The sequence below is a fragment of the Onychomys torridus genome, chromosome 8 (assembly GCF_903995425.1).
Source record: "Onychomys torridus chromosome 8, mOncTor1.1, whole genome shotgun sequence".
Classification (NCBI taxonomy): Eukaryota; Metazoa; Chordata; class Mammalia; order Rodentia; family Cricetidae; genus Onychomys; species Onychomys torridus.
In genome coordinates this window covers 88,444,631-88,463,742 of record NC_050450.1, presented here as the reverse complement: position 1 = coordinate 88,463,742, position 19,112 = coordinate 88,444,631, and the positions used below count along the sequence as shown (strand labels likewise).

The following is a 19,112-nucleotide window of genomic DNA, read 5'->3' as shown; positions in this document are numbered from 1 at the left end:
CTTGTGCTATTCTGTGTCATCTACTTTTGAGACAAAGCTGTCCTGGAGCTATAGACTGCACTGGCCTCTGCTGTGATTAGAGGCATACACCACTACATCCAGCTCTTAGTTTTAGCATTTTAAAACCACCTCCACCTCTTGAAAAGAAAAATATAATATAAACACTAATATATATCCAGTCATGTCCCTACCCCAAAGGCTATAAAGACCTTAAAGTTTAGGCTTGGTGGCAACTTTAATTCTAGCACTTGGGATCAGAGTTCAAGGCCAGCCTGATCTATGTGGCACCTACTGTAAAACCTGTTTTGTTGTTTTGATTTATTTTTTTCAAGACAGGGTTTCTTTGTGTAGCCCTGGGTGTCCTGGAACTTACTCTGTAGGTGCTGAGATTAAAGGCATGCGCCACCACTACCTGGCTGTGAAACCTGTCTTTAAAAAGAAAAAGCTGATGTGGAGAGATGGCTTGATGGTTAAGAGCACTTGCCGCTCTTCCCGAGTCAGTTCCCAGAACTATGTCAGGCTGTTCACAACCAGCTGTAACAACTCCGGCTCCAAGGGGTCCTACACCTCTAGCCTCTGAGGACACCTTCACTCGTGCACATACCCATAGGTAGAGACACGTGTACATGATTAAAAGTCATTTTTTTAAAAAGGAAAGAAAAAGCTACTAAAACACGAGCTTATGAAAAGTCCACTTCCCACTTTCTCATTTAGTGGTAATTAGTCATTCCTCAAGCCAGAGGCTGGAGTCTCCCTTCTGCTCTCCTGGGTTCCAAGTTCTGTGGATTTACCCTTGAACTCTCTTCTGACCTAGCTATATCTGCTAACTGGTGCCCTCTGGTACAAGCCATCCTCCATACAGACACCAGTGACATTGAGGGCTGCTGAGATGGCTCAGCAGGTGAAGACATAAGCTGCCAAGCCTGACCATGTGAATGTGATGCCTGGGACCTTGTTGAAGGAAAGAACTGAGTCCTGAATGTTCTCCAACCACAGGTGTGCTGGGAACCAACCATGCACAACTACACTACATACCTATACCAAATAAATGTAAAATCAAATTAAGACACTTAAAATCCTTGCTTAAAATCCCAAAGTAGTTTTTATTTGTTTTTCTATGAAGCCCTGGCTGTCCTGGAACTCACATAGATCCTCCTGCCTCTGCCTCCTGAGAGCTTTCATTTATTCACTTTTATTTAGTACATATGAAATGGTGATTATGCAGCAAGCATTTGATTCAGCACTACCTCACTTAATTCCGTGTTCTTCTAAAGTAGGCAATATCCATTTTTAGAAAGTCAGATATTAAGTAACTCTTCACCTTCATGCACTTAGCTGAAGTGCAGTCTTTTTTTGAGACAGTCTAGCCCTGGCTGAACTACTGGAAATGGCCCTGCCTTAGAGTCCCAAGTGCTAGGATTACAGGTGTGTGCCACCATACCCCTCTAAGAGTCAAAGTCCTAAGCCTTTTTATTCCCTTTTGAACATATATTTCTGAAGACTGGAGAGATGGCTCAGCAGTTAAGAGGATGGACTTCTTTCTATCCCAGCACCCACAGCTGTCAACAAGAATGCCTGTAACTCCAGCTCCCAGGGATCTGAGACTCTTCTGGTCTCTGGACACTCACAAAGATCTGTACACATGTACACACACAATTTAAAAAAAAAAACTTTAAAATAGGATTTGAGCTGGAGACGTGGCTCAGCAGTTAAGAGCACTGGCTGCTCTTCCGGAGGTCCCCGGTTTGGTTCCTGCCGCCACAAAGATCTGTAACACCAGTCTCTGGGGATCTGATGCCCTCTTTTGGCCTCAGAAAACACTGTATTAACATGGTGCACAGGCATACATACAGGCAAAACACATAAATTTTTAAAACAGGAAAGCAATTATTTTTCTGAGCCATCCACATTCAGGTAGATGGATTTGCCAAGTCTGACTATCTGAGTTGGACTCACCAGGGCCACAAAGTGGAGGGAGAGAACTGCCTACACAGGTTATCTTCTGATCTCCATGCACGCTGTGGTGGGAATGCATCCAGACATAAATAAATGTCCTTTTTTATGGACAGGGAAGATGGCTCATTGTGTAGAGGTGCCTGTTACCAATCCTTATGACCCAGGTTCAAGTTCCATTCTCTAATGGAGAGAACAGACTCCATTAAATTGTCCTCTGTCCTCCACACAAATACCCCCAACATAAAATACATGTAATTTTTTCTTTAGATTTATTTATTGGTGACTAAACTGCCAAGACTTATTACTTAGTTCATATTAAATTGGGTGTGCTCAGGCACACTTGAATAATCCCAACACTAGGGAGTAGGTCACAGAAGAATCAGAAATTCAAGGTCACCCTCGACTACACAGCTAGTTTGTGGCCACCCTGGGCTACATAATAGACGCTGTTGCAAAAATAAAATAGTTTACATTATGACCTTTATAACAATGTTATTTTCTTTATCTGTCCCAGCTGGAGAAATGTCTTAGGAGTTAGGATTACTCCAAAACGGTGGTGGCGCTCACTTTAGTCCCAGCACTCAGGAAGCAGAGGCAGGTGGATCTCTATGATTTTGAGGCCACCCTGGCAGAGCGAGATCCAGGACAGCTAAGGCTACACAGAAAAACTCAATTTGACTCCCAGCACCAAATCAGGTGGGTATTTAGTCTTTAACTGCAGGTAACTCCAGCTCCAGAGGACCTAACACCTTCTTCTGTCCTCTGTGGGCACCTGCACACACAAGTGCATAAACTCAGATAATAAAGTATTTTTTTTCTCCAAGTCATTTGTTTGTTTTTGTTTTTCGAGACACGGTCTTGGGGTATAACTGCCTTGGATGTCCTGGAACTCACTCTATGGACCAGGCTGGCCTTTCGAACTCAGAGATCTGCCAGCCTGCTTCTGCCTCCTGTTCTGGGAATAAGGGCGTGCACCACTACCACCTGGCCAAAGCTGTTTTTAAACACAAACACACACACACACACACACACACACACACACACACACACACATATACACATAAACATATATAAACACACACACACATATACACATAAACATATATAAACACACACACACATATATACACATAAACATATAAACATGTGTGTGTTTATATATGTTTATGTGTATATATGTGTGTGTGTGTGTGTGGTGTGTGTGTGTTTATATATGTTTATGTGTATATATATGTGTGTGTGTTTATATATGTTTATGTGTATATATGTGTGTGTGTGTATAAATTGGGCACGTTGGCACACGTCTTTAATTCCAGCAGAAGCCGAGGGAGAGGCAGGCGGCGGATCTCTGAGTTCCAGGCCAGCCTGGTTCACAGGGCGAGTTCAAAAACAAACAAAACTTTCGCGTGTACGTGTGGTGCTGAGGATACACTCCAAAGCAATTTAAAGTAGAAAACTCAACAAAACACGCACAGACAGCACCGTAACGGAGGGAAACAGGTGGACCTCGTCTCTTGCCGGCAGCGAGTGCCGAGCTTGCCTCACTAGGCGGCTCCAGCGTGGCGGGAGTGCGCAGGCGCAGCTCCGCCCCGCGCGCACTATTTAATCCCAGAATGCCTCTGTGTCGCTCCGGAGTTGCCGCAGCGTTCAGAAGGTGAGGGGGCCGCTGCGGCGGCGTCAAGATGGCGGCGGCGGTGGCGGCGGCGGCAGCTGCTGCGGCCGCGGCTGCATCTCTTCAGGTGCTGGAGATGGAGAGCATGGAGACTGCCGCCGCCAGTTCCGCGGGCCTGGCCGCCGAGGTCCGAGGCAGTGGCACGGTGGACTTCGGGCCCGGGCCCGGGATCTCCGCCATGGAGGCGAGCGGGGGCGATCCGGGCCCAGAGGCCGAGGACTTCGAGTGCAGCACTCACTGCTCCGAGTTGTCCTGGCGGCAGAACGAGCAGCGGCGTCAGGGCCTGTTCTGCGACATCACCCTGTGCTTCGGTGGAGCCGGAGGTCGCGAGTTCCGTGCCCACCGCTCGGTGCTGGCCGCCGCCACCGAGTACTTCACGCCCTTGCTATCAGGCCAGTTTTCCGAGTCGCGCTCAGGCCGGGTGGAGATGCGCAAGTGGAGCTCGGAGCCGGGACCAGAACCTGACACGGTGGAAGCCGTTATCGAGTACATGTACACTGGACGCATCCGAGTGAGCACCGGCAGCGTCCACGAGGTGCTGGAACTGGCAGACAGGTAGACGATGAGGGGCGAGCGAGGGTTTGGTCGGGGGACGGACGTGTCTGCGGAGCCGGGTCCCTCATTGTGCCCGCGGCGGGACAGCCACCACGCCTGGCCCCGAGGATGCCTCGGAGAGTCTAGCTTGTGCACTTCGCCTCCGGGAGCGCAGATTCCAGGTGTAGGGATAAAGGCGGTGAAAAGCTGTGTGTAGTGTGTGCCTCCTGTGATGACGACATTAAAAACCCGTGCAAGGCTAGCTGCGGAACGCAGGAGATGGCCTTTAAACCGACCTCGGAAAGCGGCTATAGGCAGTGCAAAGGGGAATGGTGCACAGGACAGGCTTCCAAAGGCCCTCAGTCAGGATGTAGCTTAGCTTAGAGAACAGTCTTTGGTTTTTGGTCTTTTGTTTGTTTGGTTTTTTTGTTTGTTTGTTTGTTTTCCGAGACAAGGTTTCTCTGGGTAGCCTTGGCTGTCCGGGAACTCTGTAGACCAAGATGGCCTCGAACTCACAGAGATCCATCTGTGGGCCACCACACCCGGCTGAGAAAGGTCTTTAAAAGAATCCAGTCAGTCTGGATCTCCTGGGTGAAGGGGAGGGTGGTGATTGAGACGCATTGGAAAAAGGTTTGGATTTTACCGAGTGTGATGGATGAGAAGCTGGGTAGAGAGATGGGCTGATTTAAATATTAGAAAAGATTTTCTCAGCTATTGTGGAAAATGGATTGTAGGGAGCCAGAAAAGATGCCCCAGAGGTCGGTTTGGAGGCAGGTGGATGCCATTTTTAGGGATGGTAGGTAGTACTGTTACAAATCCTTTAACACATACCTGTTGACCTCTCTTCAGGTACAGGTATGCACCAGACACTGATTTTTATGTAATCAAAACACATGAAAATCCCTTTCCTTATCGAACTCATGTTGTTTAACAATGACTATATAGCCTATTGAATGATTATTAAAGTTTGTGATGCAAAATTTAATGTGGAGCTGTGCATTATAGGCCCTGATGGAGGGTGATGGAGAGGACTTTTTTTTTTTTTTTTTTTTTTTTTGAGACAGGGTCTCACTATGTAGCTCTGGCTGTCCTGGAACTCACTATGTAGATCAGGCTGGCCTCGAACTCAGAAATCACCTGCCTCTTCGTGCTGGGATTAAAGGCGTGCGCTACTATGGCCAATTTAGAGGAGCTATTTTAAGCTGGGTGGAGAGAGTTTAGAAGACATGAAAAAGGGGTGTAGGCGGCAAGGTAGTGTGCGTCAGTAGAGATTGACAGTGCAGAACCCCGGGGAGAGAGAGAGAGAGAGAGCGCGAGCAGCAGGGTCGAGCAGCAGGGTCAGACAGCTAGAGCAGGGGGGCAGTTGAAAGGATCAAGAACATTAGAGTGGTGGTGAGGATGGAGCCCTAGGGCCGTGGTTCTCACCGTCCTAATGCTGCAGCCCTTAACACAGGTTGTTGTGGGGACCCCAACCATACCATTATGTTCGTTGCTATTTTACAACTGTAATTTTGCTAGTGTTATGAATCGTAATGTAAATATCTAATATGAAGGTTATCTGATATGTGACCCCTATGAAAGGATTGTTCAACCCAAGAGATTGTGACCCACAGGTTGACAACTACAGTCTTATGGGCCTGTGAAAGGAGCTGAACTTTTTTTTTTTGAGCTGAGGATCGAAGGATCGAACCCAGGGCCTTGCGCTTGCTAGGCAAACGCTCTACCACTGAGCTAAATCCTCAACCCTACATTTGTTTTTTGAGACAGGGTTTCTTGGCTGTCCTAGAATTAGCTCTGTAGACCAGACTGGCCTCAAAATCATAGCAGTTCACCTGCCTCTGCCACCCAAGTGCTGGGATTAAAAGTGCACCACCACTGCCCTGGCAGAGCTGAACTTTTTAAAATTAGAGGTCAGTGGGAATGGCGCTGTTTTATTTGATAAATTCTGTATTGGAAAAAGGATAGGATAATGGGGAGGATGCAGCAAGGGCTGTAGCAAAGACTAGCTTAAGTCACTGCAGTAGTGGTAGAGGCTTGGATTGAAATGAGAAGGGGTGACGTCTGTGTGTATGCTTTGAGATTTATTTTATGTGTGTGGGTGTTTTGTTTGCATTTATATATGCACAGTGTTAGTGCTTGGTGCCTAAAGAGGCTAGAAAGAGTGTGTGGGTGCTGGGAACTGAACCTGAAGAGCAGCCAGTGCTTCTAACTGCTGAGCCATCTCTGCAGGACATCTGGTTTTTGAAGTAGAGGAGATGAATTGCCTATGGACTTGATATGGGAGTAAGGAAAAAGAATTTTTTGACCCTAGTAATTGGAAAGATCTGATTATTATTACAGTGTGGGAAAATGCTGGGAATTTAATCCCAACACTCTGGGAAAGCAGAGGCAAGCAGAGTTTTAGTCCAGCCAGGTCCATATATCCAGACCAGCCAGGGATTTATAATGAGATCTTGCTCTACCTCCTCACTCCTCAAAAAAGATGTGAAGTGGGGGTTGCAGAGGTGGCCCAGCCATGGATAAAATGCCTGCACTATAAGCATGAGGATTTGGCTTCAGTTCCTTAAAAGCTGGGCATGGTAGTACATTCCTGTAACCCCAACCTTGATGGGGAGGGCAGAGATGGGCCGATCCCTGAAGTTCAGTGGCCTAGTCTGGCTCAGTGGGTAGGTTTGGTGAGAGAACTCGTCTGAAGAAATAAAGGTCGAGGGGCTGGAGAGACAGCCCAGAGGCTAAGAGCAGTTGTTGCTCTTGCAGAGGACCTAGGTTGGTTTGGTTCCCAATGTCCACATGGTAGTTCACAACCATCTGTAACTCCTGTTCCAGTGGATCTTGTATCTTCTGACCATTAAGGACATCAGGCACACGTGGCACACAGACAAACATGTAGGCAAAACACTCATACTCACAAATCTTTAAAAACAATTTACACAGCCAAGAGTACACAGAGAAACCCTGTCTCGAAAAAAACAAAAACAAAAAAAAAAATTAGTTTAGAACAAAGATGGAGATCAATCAAGGAAAAATAAAGAAGAGCAGATTTGAGGGGAAGGTCAATATAGGCTTGGTCAAGATGTCTGGGTAAGCTGTTAGATTGAAGAACATTGGGTCTCCAGTCAAGTTCTGAAGGAAATCACAAGTAGAAACAATGTCACAAATAGGGATATTTCTAGGGACTGGAGAGCCATCTCAGCCATTAAGAGCAATGGCTGCACACCGGGTGGTGGTAGCCCACACCTTTAATCCCAGCACTTGGAAGACAGAGGCAGGCGGATCTGTGAGTTCCAGGCCAGCATGGTCTACAGAGTGAGTTCCAAGACAGCCAAGGCTACACAGAGAAACCCTGTCTTGAAAAATCCCTCCCCGCCAAAAAAAACAATGGCTGCTCTTCCACAGGACCTGTGGTCAATTCCCAGAACCCATGTGGTGGTTCACAACCATCTGTACGTTCCAGTTTGAGGGTCCAACTCCTTCTGATGTTGGTTTGTCCTCTTTCTCCTTATTCATTTTTTTTTATATGTACTCTTAAGTAACTTAATTATAATTTATATGATAGTTTTCCCAATCTGCATGTATCTCTACCCTCCATCTATCTAATGCTTACCCATTTGTCTTTTGGGGTTTTTGTTTTTTTTTTTGGCTTAGACTGGGTCTCCCTATGATTTCTGGCTGTCCTTGAAATCTCAGAGATCCAACTGACTGCCTCCCAAGTGCTGGGATTAAAAGTGTATCCCCTTCTTTTTTTTTTTTTTAATTTTGTTTTGGGGGGGTTGGTGTGTGTTTGTTTGGGGGTGGGGTTCATGATAGGGTTATCTTGTATACCGGTTTTGACTGTCCTGAGACTCACCTTGTAGACCAGGCTTGTCTCTAACTCATAGAGATCCACCTGCCTCTGCTTACTAAATGGTGGGATTAAAATCCTGCATCTGGGACCTAGAGAGATGGCTCAGAGGTTAAGAGCACTGACTGCTCTTCCAGAGGTCCTGAGTTCAATTCCCAGCAACCACATGATGGCTCACAACCATCTGTAATGAGATCTGGTGCCCTCTTCTGACCTGCAGTCATACAAGCTGTATATATAATAAGTAAATAAAATCTTTAAAAAAAAAAACAAAAACAAAACCTGCATCACCACACTCAGCTCCCCTTTTGTTTTTGTTTGTTTGTGTTTTGTTTTTGTTTTTGTTGTTGTTTTTGGAGCTGAGGATCTAACCCAGGGCAAGCGCTCTACCACTGAGCTAAATCCCCAACCCCCACTTTTGTTTTTGAGATAGGATTTCCCTATATAACACAGGCAGGCTTGGAACACATGTTTCTTCTAGCTCAGCCTCCCAAGAGTTGGGGTTACAGGAGTCCACTATGCCTGGCTCTTGTTCCAGTATAAAAATTTATGTTAATTTCAGTGTTTGGAAATATGCCTATTTTTAAAATGTATTTATTTAGCTGGGTGGTGGTGGTGGTGTACACTGGGGGGCCAGCCCCCACATTTATTTACCCCAGGAACTCTTGAGGAATGAGGGATAAGAAACTTAGTTAGAAATAGAGAGGAGAGAAAACACAAGGTAGACTCTGGTGGGCCTGGATCCTTATCCAAACGGCCCGAGAAGGTCTATTTATAACAATGCCAAGGGGTGGAGTAAAAGGCCTTCCCCTTGCTAGTTACAGTCACCTGGTATCCAGGCCCGTGGTCCAGTCAACCACTTATGCAGTCCTGCTAGGTACAGCTGCTAGGAAACCTAGTAGGCTATAACAGTACACCTTGGGAGGCAGAGGCAGATGGATCTCTGGACAGCCAGGACTGTTACACAGAGAAACTCTGTTCGAAGAACAAAACAAGCAAACAAAAAAATTAAAAGGATTGGGTTTAAGGTAGAGTGCCTGCCTATTCAGTTAACTCTAAAATAGGAAGTGGTGCGATATGTTTGTGTGCTGAAGAAAATGATTCTGTGGAAGAGGAGAAACTTATACTGTAAGAGCAGGTGAATGGACACGGGAGTAGGTTTTGAAATCAAGAAAGGCCATAATCCATACTAAAAGTGGAGATTGAGTGGGGCACATCTGTAATTCCAGCACTTGGGAGGCTGAGGCAGGCGATCTAGGCCAGTCTGGATTATTTAGTGAGAGAGACCCTTTCCAAAAAATAGTAAGGATTGTATGCTGGCTGTGGTGGATCATGCCTTTAATCTCAGCAGATGGTCTTGACTTCAAGACTACATAGAGACCCTATCTCAAAACAAAAACAGTAGGCCAAAGCAGAAAAGAAAATAAAGGGTATAACTACAGGCAAATTGGTTGGTGAAAAGATAAAGCCTCTGCCCACCTGATTGCTTCTCTCCTCAAAGTACAAGACTGGGTCCTCAAGAAAGGGTAGAATGTGTACAGGTCCTGGGAAGGAAGTTTGTTAGATGAAACTGAAGAGAGCTATTGTCAAGCTGTGTTCGTGTCTGTCTGTGACTTAAAACTTTTGCTGACATGGTGGTGCATGCCTTCAATCTTTGCACTAGGGAGTCAGAGATAGATTGTCTCTGAGTTCAGGGTCAACCAGGGCTACATAGAGAGACCCTGTCTCAAAAATACAAAAAACAAAATCAAACCTCTAACTTTTCTCCATCTTTCGCTGGCACCATTCTAAGTGCTCTGTAATGATTGAGCTTAATTTAATGAGCTCCGAGGCAGGATCATTTTCTCTGTGCCTACATAAACTGTGATTCAGCCCTGCATGGCACTTGGATTAGAAATAATAAAATGGCCAGGAGTTGGAAAGACCATACTGAATTCTCCCCAGGAGTCCTTTCCTCCTTAGGTTGTGCCAACCCCATCTCCAAAACCAGCTAAGATTTTCAGATCTGTCTAGAGGTTTACGTTTTGTTTTATTTATATGTCTATACCCACTCCTTAACGTCTTAGCAGTAACTAGAGGTCCTCCCAAATAAACCCATGGCTCAACTCATGAAACATCAGTAGCAACTAATCATGTGACCATCTCAGTTATGAACATTCTACACCCTCAATTGCATTAGCCACACTTCAAGTAGGCACGTGATAGTGGTTTCCAAATTGATAACACAGAGATGGGGAACATTTCTGTCATAGAAATGTTTTTGGACAGCCTTGCATGCAAACATTTTCATACTGTTAATGTATAATGTTAATGCCTTAGCTTTTTAGGCTGTATGTTTTGAGAAGACACTTTGAAAGACACAGTCTTGTGTTCTTTACGACCTATACCGCCAACACATCGCACTTGAGTCATGGCTTTTTTGTTTAATTCACTATAAAATCCCATGCTCCTGATCATTTGCCTATAAAGGGGTTTGTTTCCAGCTTTGTATGGATATTTTCTACATTTACCAAAACTATCTTTAAAAGAGATTGACCCTTGCTGTATTTTATCTGTTAAAGCCCTGGGCATTCATTTGCAGATAAAGCCAGTCTGTTCACAAGAATTTCCAGCTGTTCTGCTTATTCACAGTTGAGAGCTGTCTCTCCCAGCTACCTCTGGTCTAAGCAGTAGCCTGCCTAGAACAGTGTGGGGTGCCAAGAGGCCTTTGTAAGTAAGCATCCTGTAATCCAGAAGAAACGTGGTGGTATTAGACACTGAGCCACCCCACAGGTTTGTCTAATGTTAAATGTTAGGCATATAACAGAATTTCTGTAAAGAACTTACTCTGATTTTCAGTTAGGAATATCTGATTCCTTCCTCCACAGTCCTGGCAGTGGGCAGGAGTTACCCACCTAGCCCCAATGTTCTTAATGGCTGCAATTTTTGTATGGATATTCCAAAGGTAGAAGAATAAAGAGTTTGGAGGAGAGGGAGACTGCTCTAAAATAAAATTTTTGAAAGAAATTTTATAAAAAAAGAAAGAAAGAAAGAAATAGAATGAATAGAGTCTCTAGGCTCAGCACTATAATCACAGCTACTCAGGAGGTTGAGGCAGAAGGATCACAGGTTAGATCCTGCTTCAAAAAAAGAAGGCAGGAGGGGGGAGATGTATAGTAGAGCACCTGCCTACCATTCAACCTGAGTTGAATCCCTAGTACTATAATAAATAATGTAAATAGATGTGTCTAGCACAGTGTTCCTTACATAACAATGCCTAGTGTATAATAGCTATTGTTTTCATAAAGTAATGTGTCCTAAAGCCTGTCTTAAGGGACTATGCCTCAGAATTACCTGCTAAACATAGGAGCTCGAGGCAGCCTAGGAATCAGGTGGTCCTGGAACCCAGACTTGTTCGGGTCCTCTAGAATTCCCACCTGAGAGATAAAACAAAGACAAGGTAGAGTAGTGAGTGAAGGACTTGTCTTTGTTTTATCCTAAGTATTTTCTTCAAGATAAGGCTGTTTAATTCATATTTGTAATAAGTAGTTATTAACCTACCGTTAAACATTATGAATGGAAATGGCCTTTATGTGACATTCTTAGATTGTTTAAGGTTCTTCTCAGTTAAAGAGTCTTTCTCTTCTATAAACATGGTCTCAGATTGACCACTCTTGAGCTCAGTGCTAGTAGATTTATGATTTGGGCCAACACTGTTGTGTTTTGCTTTAACTTAAATTAATTTAGGTGTGTGGGCAATGTTCTATAAGCCACTTTTCTTTCTTTCTTCCTTCCTTCCTTCCTTCCTTCCTTCCTTTCTTTTTTCTTTCCTTTCTTTCTTTCTTTCTTTCTTAGCTAAACTGTCCTACACATGATTTTTTGTTATATGTTTTATTTCCACGCTTCAGATATTTGAGTTTGTCTTGTCTTCTTTACTTTAGTGATAACCACTTTGGGCAAAGCCCTTAGTCTACTCTCTGTGGTTGCCCAAAGAGATGAACCCCTGACTCAGCCTAGGCTGCTGTTCTTTCTGATATCTGGCTAAGCTGAGCCTCCAGGAAGCTATAGTTCCTGCCTGCCTCTAGTTTAGGCTCTGTGGTCATACTGGATGAAGCTCTTCACCAAGACCTTTCTGAGTTAAAAAGAACCCAAAGCTGGGAGTGGTAGTGAATGTCTGTGATCCTGGCACATAGTTGGTGGAAGCAAAAGGATCATCCTTAGCTACATAGTATGTTGGAGACCAGCCTGGGCTACTTGAGACCCAATCTCAAAAGAAACAAAAACTAAAACTAAAATAAAGCCAAAATAAAAAAATAAAAGGTCCAGTGACTGCAAAGGGATTAGAAAAAAATATCAGAAATGCATTTGGACTGGCATTTGTCCTTTTGTATATGTGTATATCTGTGTGACAGTGTGTGCATATGAATGCAGTGCCCAAGAAGACCAGAAGAGGGCATTGGACCCTTTGCAGCTGGAGTTAGACAGTTGTGAGCTACTCAGTATGGGTGCTGGGAACCAAACTCAAGTCTGTAGGTGCCATCTCTGACTTCCAGGGGTACCAGCCATGTATGTCATGCATAGACATATATACAGGTGAAATACCAAAATAACCATTCATAGACAATAGAATCCAGACATAGTGGCACATGTTTTTAATTCCAGCACTCAGGAGACAGAGGAAGGAAGATCTCTGTGTTCCAGGCCAGCCAGAGTTATATGGTGAGACCTTATCTTAAAAAATAAAATAAAGGCTCAGCAGTGGTGGCGCACACCTTTAATCCCAGCACTCAGGAGGCAGAGGCAGGAGGATCTCTGAGTTTGAGGCCAGCCTGGTCTACAAAACAAGTTCCAAGGACAACAAACAAATAAATAAATACATAATAAAATAATCACTAAGCCATCTCTCCAGCCTCTTGTTTTCATTTTCTTAGATTTTGAAACAGGGTCTCACCAAGTTTTCCAGGCAAGCCTTGACCTTGTGATTTTCCTGTCTTGGTCTCCTGAGTCTTAGGATTATAAGCATGTAAATGTATGTTTTTTAAATATATCGTGTGCCTGTGATGTTTGGGTGCACACCTGGAAGTAAGAGGACAACTTTGACATTTTCTCCTTTCATCTTTATGTGGATTCTAGGGATTGAACTTGGGTCTCTAGGCTTGCTCTGGCAAGTGTCTTTACCCACTGAGCCATCTGCTTAGTGAGACCTATCTCAAACCCTTCCTCCTGAAAAATAGAATCCCCAGCATAATACTTGCTTATTGGGGCAGGGAGGAGCTGTTTCAGATACTGTGCTTACGAGATTAACCCTACCATTTCGATTTGTATAATTTGGGTACACCTACAATGCAACCATATAAAATAAATACATTCCAAAATTAATCTTTTCTCTTTTTCTTGATTCTAGATTCTTATTAATTCGTTTAAAAGAATTTTGTGGAGAATTTCTGAAGAAAAAACTTCATCTCTCAAATTGTGTGGCCATTCATAGCTTAGCCCACATGTACACCCTAAGCCAGCTTGCTCTGAAAGCTGCAGATATGATCCGGAGAAATTTCTATAAAGTCATTCAGGATGAAGAATTTTATACTTTACCTTTCCATCTCATTCGAGACTGGCTTTCGGACTTAGAAATTACCGTGGATTCTGAAGAGGTTCTTTTTGAAACGGTTTTGAAGTGGGTTCAGAGAAATGCTGAAGAGAGAGAGAGATACTTTGAAGAACTTTTTAAATTGCTCAGGTTGTCCCAGATGAAACCCACCTACCTTACACGGCATGTCAAACCAGAGCGACTGGTGGCCAATAATGAAGTTTGCGTCAAGCTGGTGGCTGATGCAGTGGAGAGGCATGCACTCAGAGCAGAGAATATACAGTCTGGCACACTCCAGCACCCCGCTTCCCATGTCTCACTCTTACCTCGCTATGGACAAAACATGGACGTAATCATGGTTATTGGAGGTGTGTCAGAAGGAGGAGACTATTTAAGTGAATGTGTGGGATATTTTGTTGATGAGGACAGATGGGTAAATCTGCCCCACATTCATAATCACCTTGATGGACATGCCGTTGCAGTAACAGAATCTTATGTGTATGTTGCTGGCTCAATGGAACCAGGGTTTGCTAAAACTGTGGAAAGGTACAACCCAAACTTGAATACATGGGAACATGTTTGTAGTCTGATGACAAGAAAGCATTCTTTTGGGCTAACAGAAGTCAAAGGGAAGCTGTATAGCATTGGAGGACATGGCAATTTTAGCCCTGGCTTTAAAGATGTGACTGTTTACAATCCTGAGCTTGATAAATGGCACAACTTAGAATCAGCACCAAAGATTCTTCGAGATGTCAAAGCACTAGCCATTGAAGACCGGTTTGTGTACATTGCTGCCCGCACTCCTGTGGACCGGGACACTGAGGATGGATTGAAGGCTGTAATTACTTGCTATGATACAGAGACTCGACAGTGGAAAGATGTGGAATCCTTACCACTTATTGACAATTACTGTTTTTTCCAGATGTCTGTGGTCAATTCAAACTTTTATCAGACAGCATCATGCTGTCCCAAGAGTTATTCTTTAGAAAACGAAGAGGCAGTAAGAAAAATTGCCAGTCAGGTATCTGATGAAATCCTTGAAAGCTTGCCTCCAGAAGTTCTAAGCATTGAAGGAGCAGCCATTTGCTACTACAAAGATGACGTCTTCATTATTGGAGGCTGGAAAAACAGCGATGACATTGACAAACAGTACCGGAAGGAGGCCTACCGATACTGTGCTGAGAGAAAGAGGTGGATGCTGCTTCCTCCCATGCCTCAGCCCCGTTGTAGGGCCACCGCATGTCACGTCAGGATCCCCTACCGGTATTTGCATGGCACACAGAGATACCCTATGCCTCAAAACTTAATGTGGCAGAAGGACCGCATCAGACAGATGCAAGAGATACACCGGCACGCCCTGAACATGCGTAGAGTGCCAAGTTCCCAGATTGAATGCTAAGCTCGCCAACATGTACAGCTGGGAACTGTTCTCCCTGTTCTACGAGGCTGGAAATGCTTGGACTGTTACTTGGAAAAGTATGTCAATAACTTATTTTCTACTTGGACTTATTACCCTATATAAAGGAAGTTAATTAAAAAACAAACAGGAAACTCAGTTTAGTGTGGTAGTTTTTGTTAGCTTGCAGTTTTGTCTTTGAGTTTGTGCTAGCAAATAAGATCTTATTAAAGAGAAGTAGGAGAAAGCAGGTCTAGTTACTTGGCCTTTCTTCTGCCAACTATAACTCCTTTGTTTTAGGGACTTCCACTTGGGGCTTTAAGCACCAGTGTTATTTGCACATTTACTTTGATATTCCTTTACATTTTGTATGGATTGTTTGTTTTCAGTGATAACAGTTTATGCATTAAGCTCTCATCTGCAATGAGGCATGTGCAATAGCGAGACTGGATCTGAAGGGAAAAGCACAATGTTTCAGCAAGATTGATCTCAGAATGTTGGCACTGATGTTTTGTTGTATGTGTTTTATCTACAAATGGTGTTTTTGTTCATTGGAAAGGGTGGCTGATGAGAAGTTTGTGTTTGGCACGTCATCTGGTTTGTTTTGTTTCTTCCACAGCTGTTGATAGACTTGAAGCCATCATTCTGAGATGAGAATTGGGAAGGTATTAATATTTAGCTGATTGACTAGAGAGGAAGTTACAGGTGAAGTTAGTTTCTCTAAGAAAAAAAAGTGTTCAGTGTAACTGAGAAAGCAAGTGAACAAACATTTTGAAACACTTTGAAGAGCTGTGACTGTGTTGATGAGGATGCATCATGCCCATGACAATCAACACTCGATGCCTTCAGTTCATTTTTTATTCCATTGCATATTATATAGGCTCTTCATCAGTTCTTTCCACCAGAAAAGCTTTCAAATTGGCAAGGAAGTAACAGTTTAGAAAGTACTCCTAAGAGAAGCCACGTTATTTCTGGCCCCTGATTGTCATATTTTCCTGGATTGCCCTAGATTTTATTGGAACTTAGAGCCTAGAATACCAAATCTGAGTACATAGTTTTGGCTTTTAAAAATTTAAGGTTTTCACATAACACATTTAATAGGAAATTATCAAAGTGTTTTATGATCAGTTCAATGACTATCATCTTTCAGAAAAGGTTTTTAATCTGTACATACTTTTATTACTCTCCCTAAAGTAGTCTTTTTAATTTTTTGAGACAAGGTCTCGCTATGAAGTCTTGGCTGGCCTAGAACTCACTAGGTAGACTAGGCTTTGACCATATATAGATCCTGAGGGATAAGCTTCCAAGGACCAAGAATCATTTCAACAGCAGCTACTTCTACTGTTTCTGTTACAGATTTTCTGTTTTTGTTGAGTTTCTGTGACAGTGATACTGTACATTCACATTCCTTAATTGTTTGTATTTATTAGCATTCTCTTGAGCTGTTATTTTAGAGCTCTAATATTCAAGATCTATCATTCTCATTGAGTCCCATCATCTCCTAGTGTCTGCATGTTCTGCCTTTGCTGATTTTACCCCATGTTTTTGTGTATGGTATTGGATTAGTTCTTCTCTTTACACTGTCTTTTGAGCCTTGTGTAGGTATCACATTGCTTTTGCACTAATACTAAGTGTAATACTAAGTCCCTGCTCAGTACGTTGGCTTTTTTCATTCATCTGTAGATGCTTGGAATGTCTGGTTTCCCATTCTTTAGAAATCAGGGTCTGATTTGTTCTTAGTTTCTGAACTCCCTTGTACAGGACTTTAGTCTTGGAATGCTCAGGCTTAAGCTTTTGTGAGTAATCCTGATATCACTGGAGCATTATACAAGTTCTCTTTGTGAATCCTGTCATCAAAGAAACATCATTATTTCTCCTTTGTGTTTTTGTTTTAATGCAAATCTCAAATTGCAGAGATTTTCCCCTTTCTCTTCATATAATCTAACCTGTAATCTTGCTGGTTTTATTTTACCTTTTTGTTTTGTTTTGTTTGTTTGTTTGTTTTGTTTTATTTGTTTTAAGACAAAGTCTTTCTATGCAGTTTGGCTGACCTGGAATGCTCTATGTAGACCAGGCTAGCCTGGAACTCATGGAGATCTACCTGCCTCTGCCTGGGATTAAGGGCATGTCCCACCATGCTGAGCTTGATGGCTCTTTAGCACACTGATTTCATTTTCTACTTGTTCATTTTCCTTTGTAAGTAGTTCATGGTGTCTAGTTTGTCTTTCATATAAATTGGCTGTATACAGGACCTTTCGGGGACATTAACATGGTCCTCAGGCACTAGTTCAGATGATCAGGTCATTGGGCTCTTTCTCTTTTCTGACCCAGGACTTGTCTGTACATTGGTTTCCTTTGTAGCCTTCTTTCACCTGGTCTGTTTCATTTAAACCATGAGCCCCCTTCACTTGAAGCATAGTACCAGTCATGGACTTGGACTTCCCAAACCTGTACTCAGAGAGTCTCTAGAAGAGCTGGGGTTTTGTTGTTGTTTTTCCCTCTTTTCTTCTTTTATGTTCAAGGCAGAACTTTTAATAAACTGCTGGTTGTTGGTTCCCCATCCTTGTAGAGTTGTTCTATCTTTAGCATGGTCGGTCGGCAGCATCAGTGCCACTGAGCTACAGATCCTCTACACTTGTAATTTATTACATTTGTCATTCCTTCCAACCTAAAGGCAGATATTTTCACTCCCATCACATCTTTTCTAAACACTCTTATGCTGGATTGGCTTTGAGACTATATGAACATTCTTCCTATTCACATTGATTTGACATTGACAAGTCACCAGCATGATCTATTGCAGTTAGTCCAAAGACATCTTGATTAATTTGTTGATTCATAACTGCATCATGAAGCTGTTCTGTTTATCAGTTGCTGATACATAAGCATTCTTTAGTAAAAGTTCAGCTATAATCTTCACTGACAGCCAGTGTAAAGCACTTTTGGTCTTGCTTCAGTAATCACTTCATGTTGAAGGGTTTTACAAGCTTGGAGAACATAGTTGCCTTGAACATGCATATTTGGATCAGCACTGCTCTCTGGTAGAATAGAGGCATGTTCCCTTCTTGACATTGTAAGGCCTTCATCAGACCTGTGCAGTCACCACTTCTGGATAGTCATACACACAAGCAATATATAGAGCAATTAGGAGTGCTGATAATTCTCAAAAATTGGCATCACTGAGAAGTCCCATCCTCTTACAGACTTTGACCTCAAGGAAGTTACATCAAGGAATACCCATTTTTCTGACTTTCTACATACTCCTGAGCTTTATGAAAGTTAATATTCAGGCTAAATCTTTACACACTTGGTTAACATAAACTCCTGTTCAGGGGGCTGGAGAGATGGATCAGGAGTTAAGAACACTTGCTGTTCTTCCAGTGGGTTTGGTTCCCAGCACCCACTCTGGGCAGCTCACAAGCCTCTATATAGCTCCACCTCCAGGGCATCTGATGCCTTTTGGCTACTGTGGGCACATGCATTCACATGGACATATCCACATGCAGAGACAAACACCTAATTAAAAAGGAAAATTTCAAAAAGGCTCTTGTTGAAGTTGGGTATGGCAGTGCTCACCTGTATTCTGAGCACTTGGGAAGCAAAGGCAGGAAGACCAGGAGTTCTGAGCCAGCTTAGTTAGGCCACATAGTGAGACCCTACCTCAAACCAGTCCACAACAAAAGAGTCAGTAACATTACATAAATAGTATAAAATAAGACTCCTGATGGTTCGTACTTTAAATCTGATATTTTCTTAAATTTCTTTAAGAATGTCTTTGCTCTCTCACACATTCTGGAGTATCATTCCAGAAAAGTCCAAGAACAGTGACCTATGCTTCCCCCATTGCACCAGAGTTAACTTTATTATGTGATAAAATATCAGACGCACACCAGACATTTAGGCTGTTTGCTGTAACACTTAATGCTATTGGATTCTATACTGATATTTTCTTGAAGTTTCTAAATTAGTGTTCTTGCCCAGGACAAGGGTTAATAACGATGTTTGGAAATCTGCTTTAAAACCTTTTAACATAAACTAGAGTGAGTCTGGGAAACCACAAGTCCTTTCCACATAAAGGATCTATTATTATTCTCCCCCTTCCCTTCACTTTTTCTCAATTTCCCTCCTTTGGGTTTCTTTAGATTGG

General features: G+C 43.1%; 1 protein-coding gene across 1 annotated transcript; it reads left to right on the top strand.

Moving 5' to 3' along the window:
• The first annotated feature begins 3,579 nt into the window (after positions 1–3,579).
• On the top strand, positions 3,580–16,976 carry Klhl11 (kelch like family member 11). Its single transcript, XM_036197643.1, has 2 exons — positions 3,580–4,183; positions 13,387–16,976. The coding sequence occupies exons 1-2, from the start codon at positions 3,639–3,641 to the stop codon at positions 14,966–14,968; spliced, it is 2,127 nt and encodes a 708-aa protein (XP_036053536.1). The 5' UTR covers positions 3,580–3,638; the 3' UTR covers positions 14,969–16,976.
• Positions 16,977–19,112: the final 2,136 nt, after the last annotated feature.

Excerpts from the sequence above, each read along its gene's own strand:
- Klhl11 (XM_036197643.1), top strand. The coding sequence starts at position 3,639 with ATGGCGGCGGCGGTGGCGGCGGCGGCAGCTGCTGCGGCCGCGGCTGCA. Across the intron at positions 4,184-13,386 it reads GTGCTGGAACTGGCAGACAG|ATTCTTATTAATTCGTTTAA; the intron begins GTAGACGATGAG and ends TCTTGATTCTAG.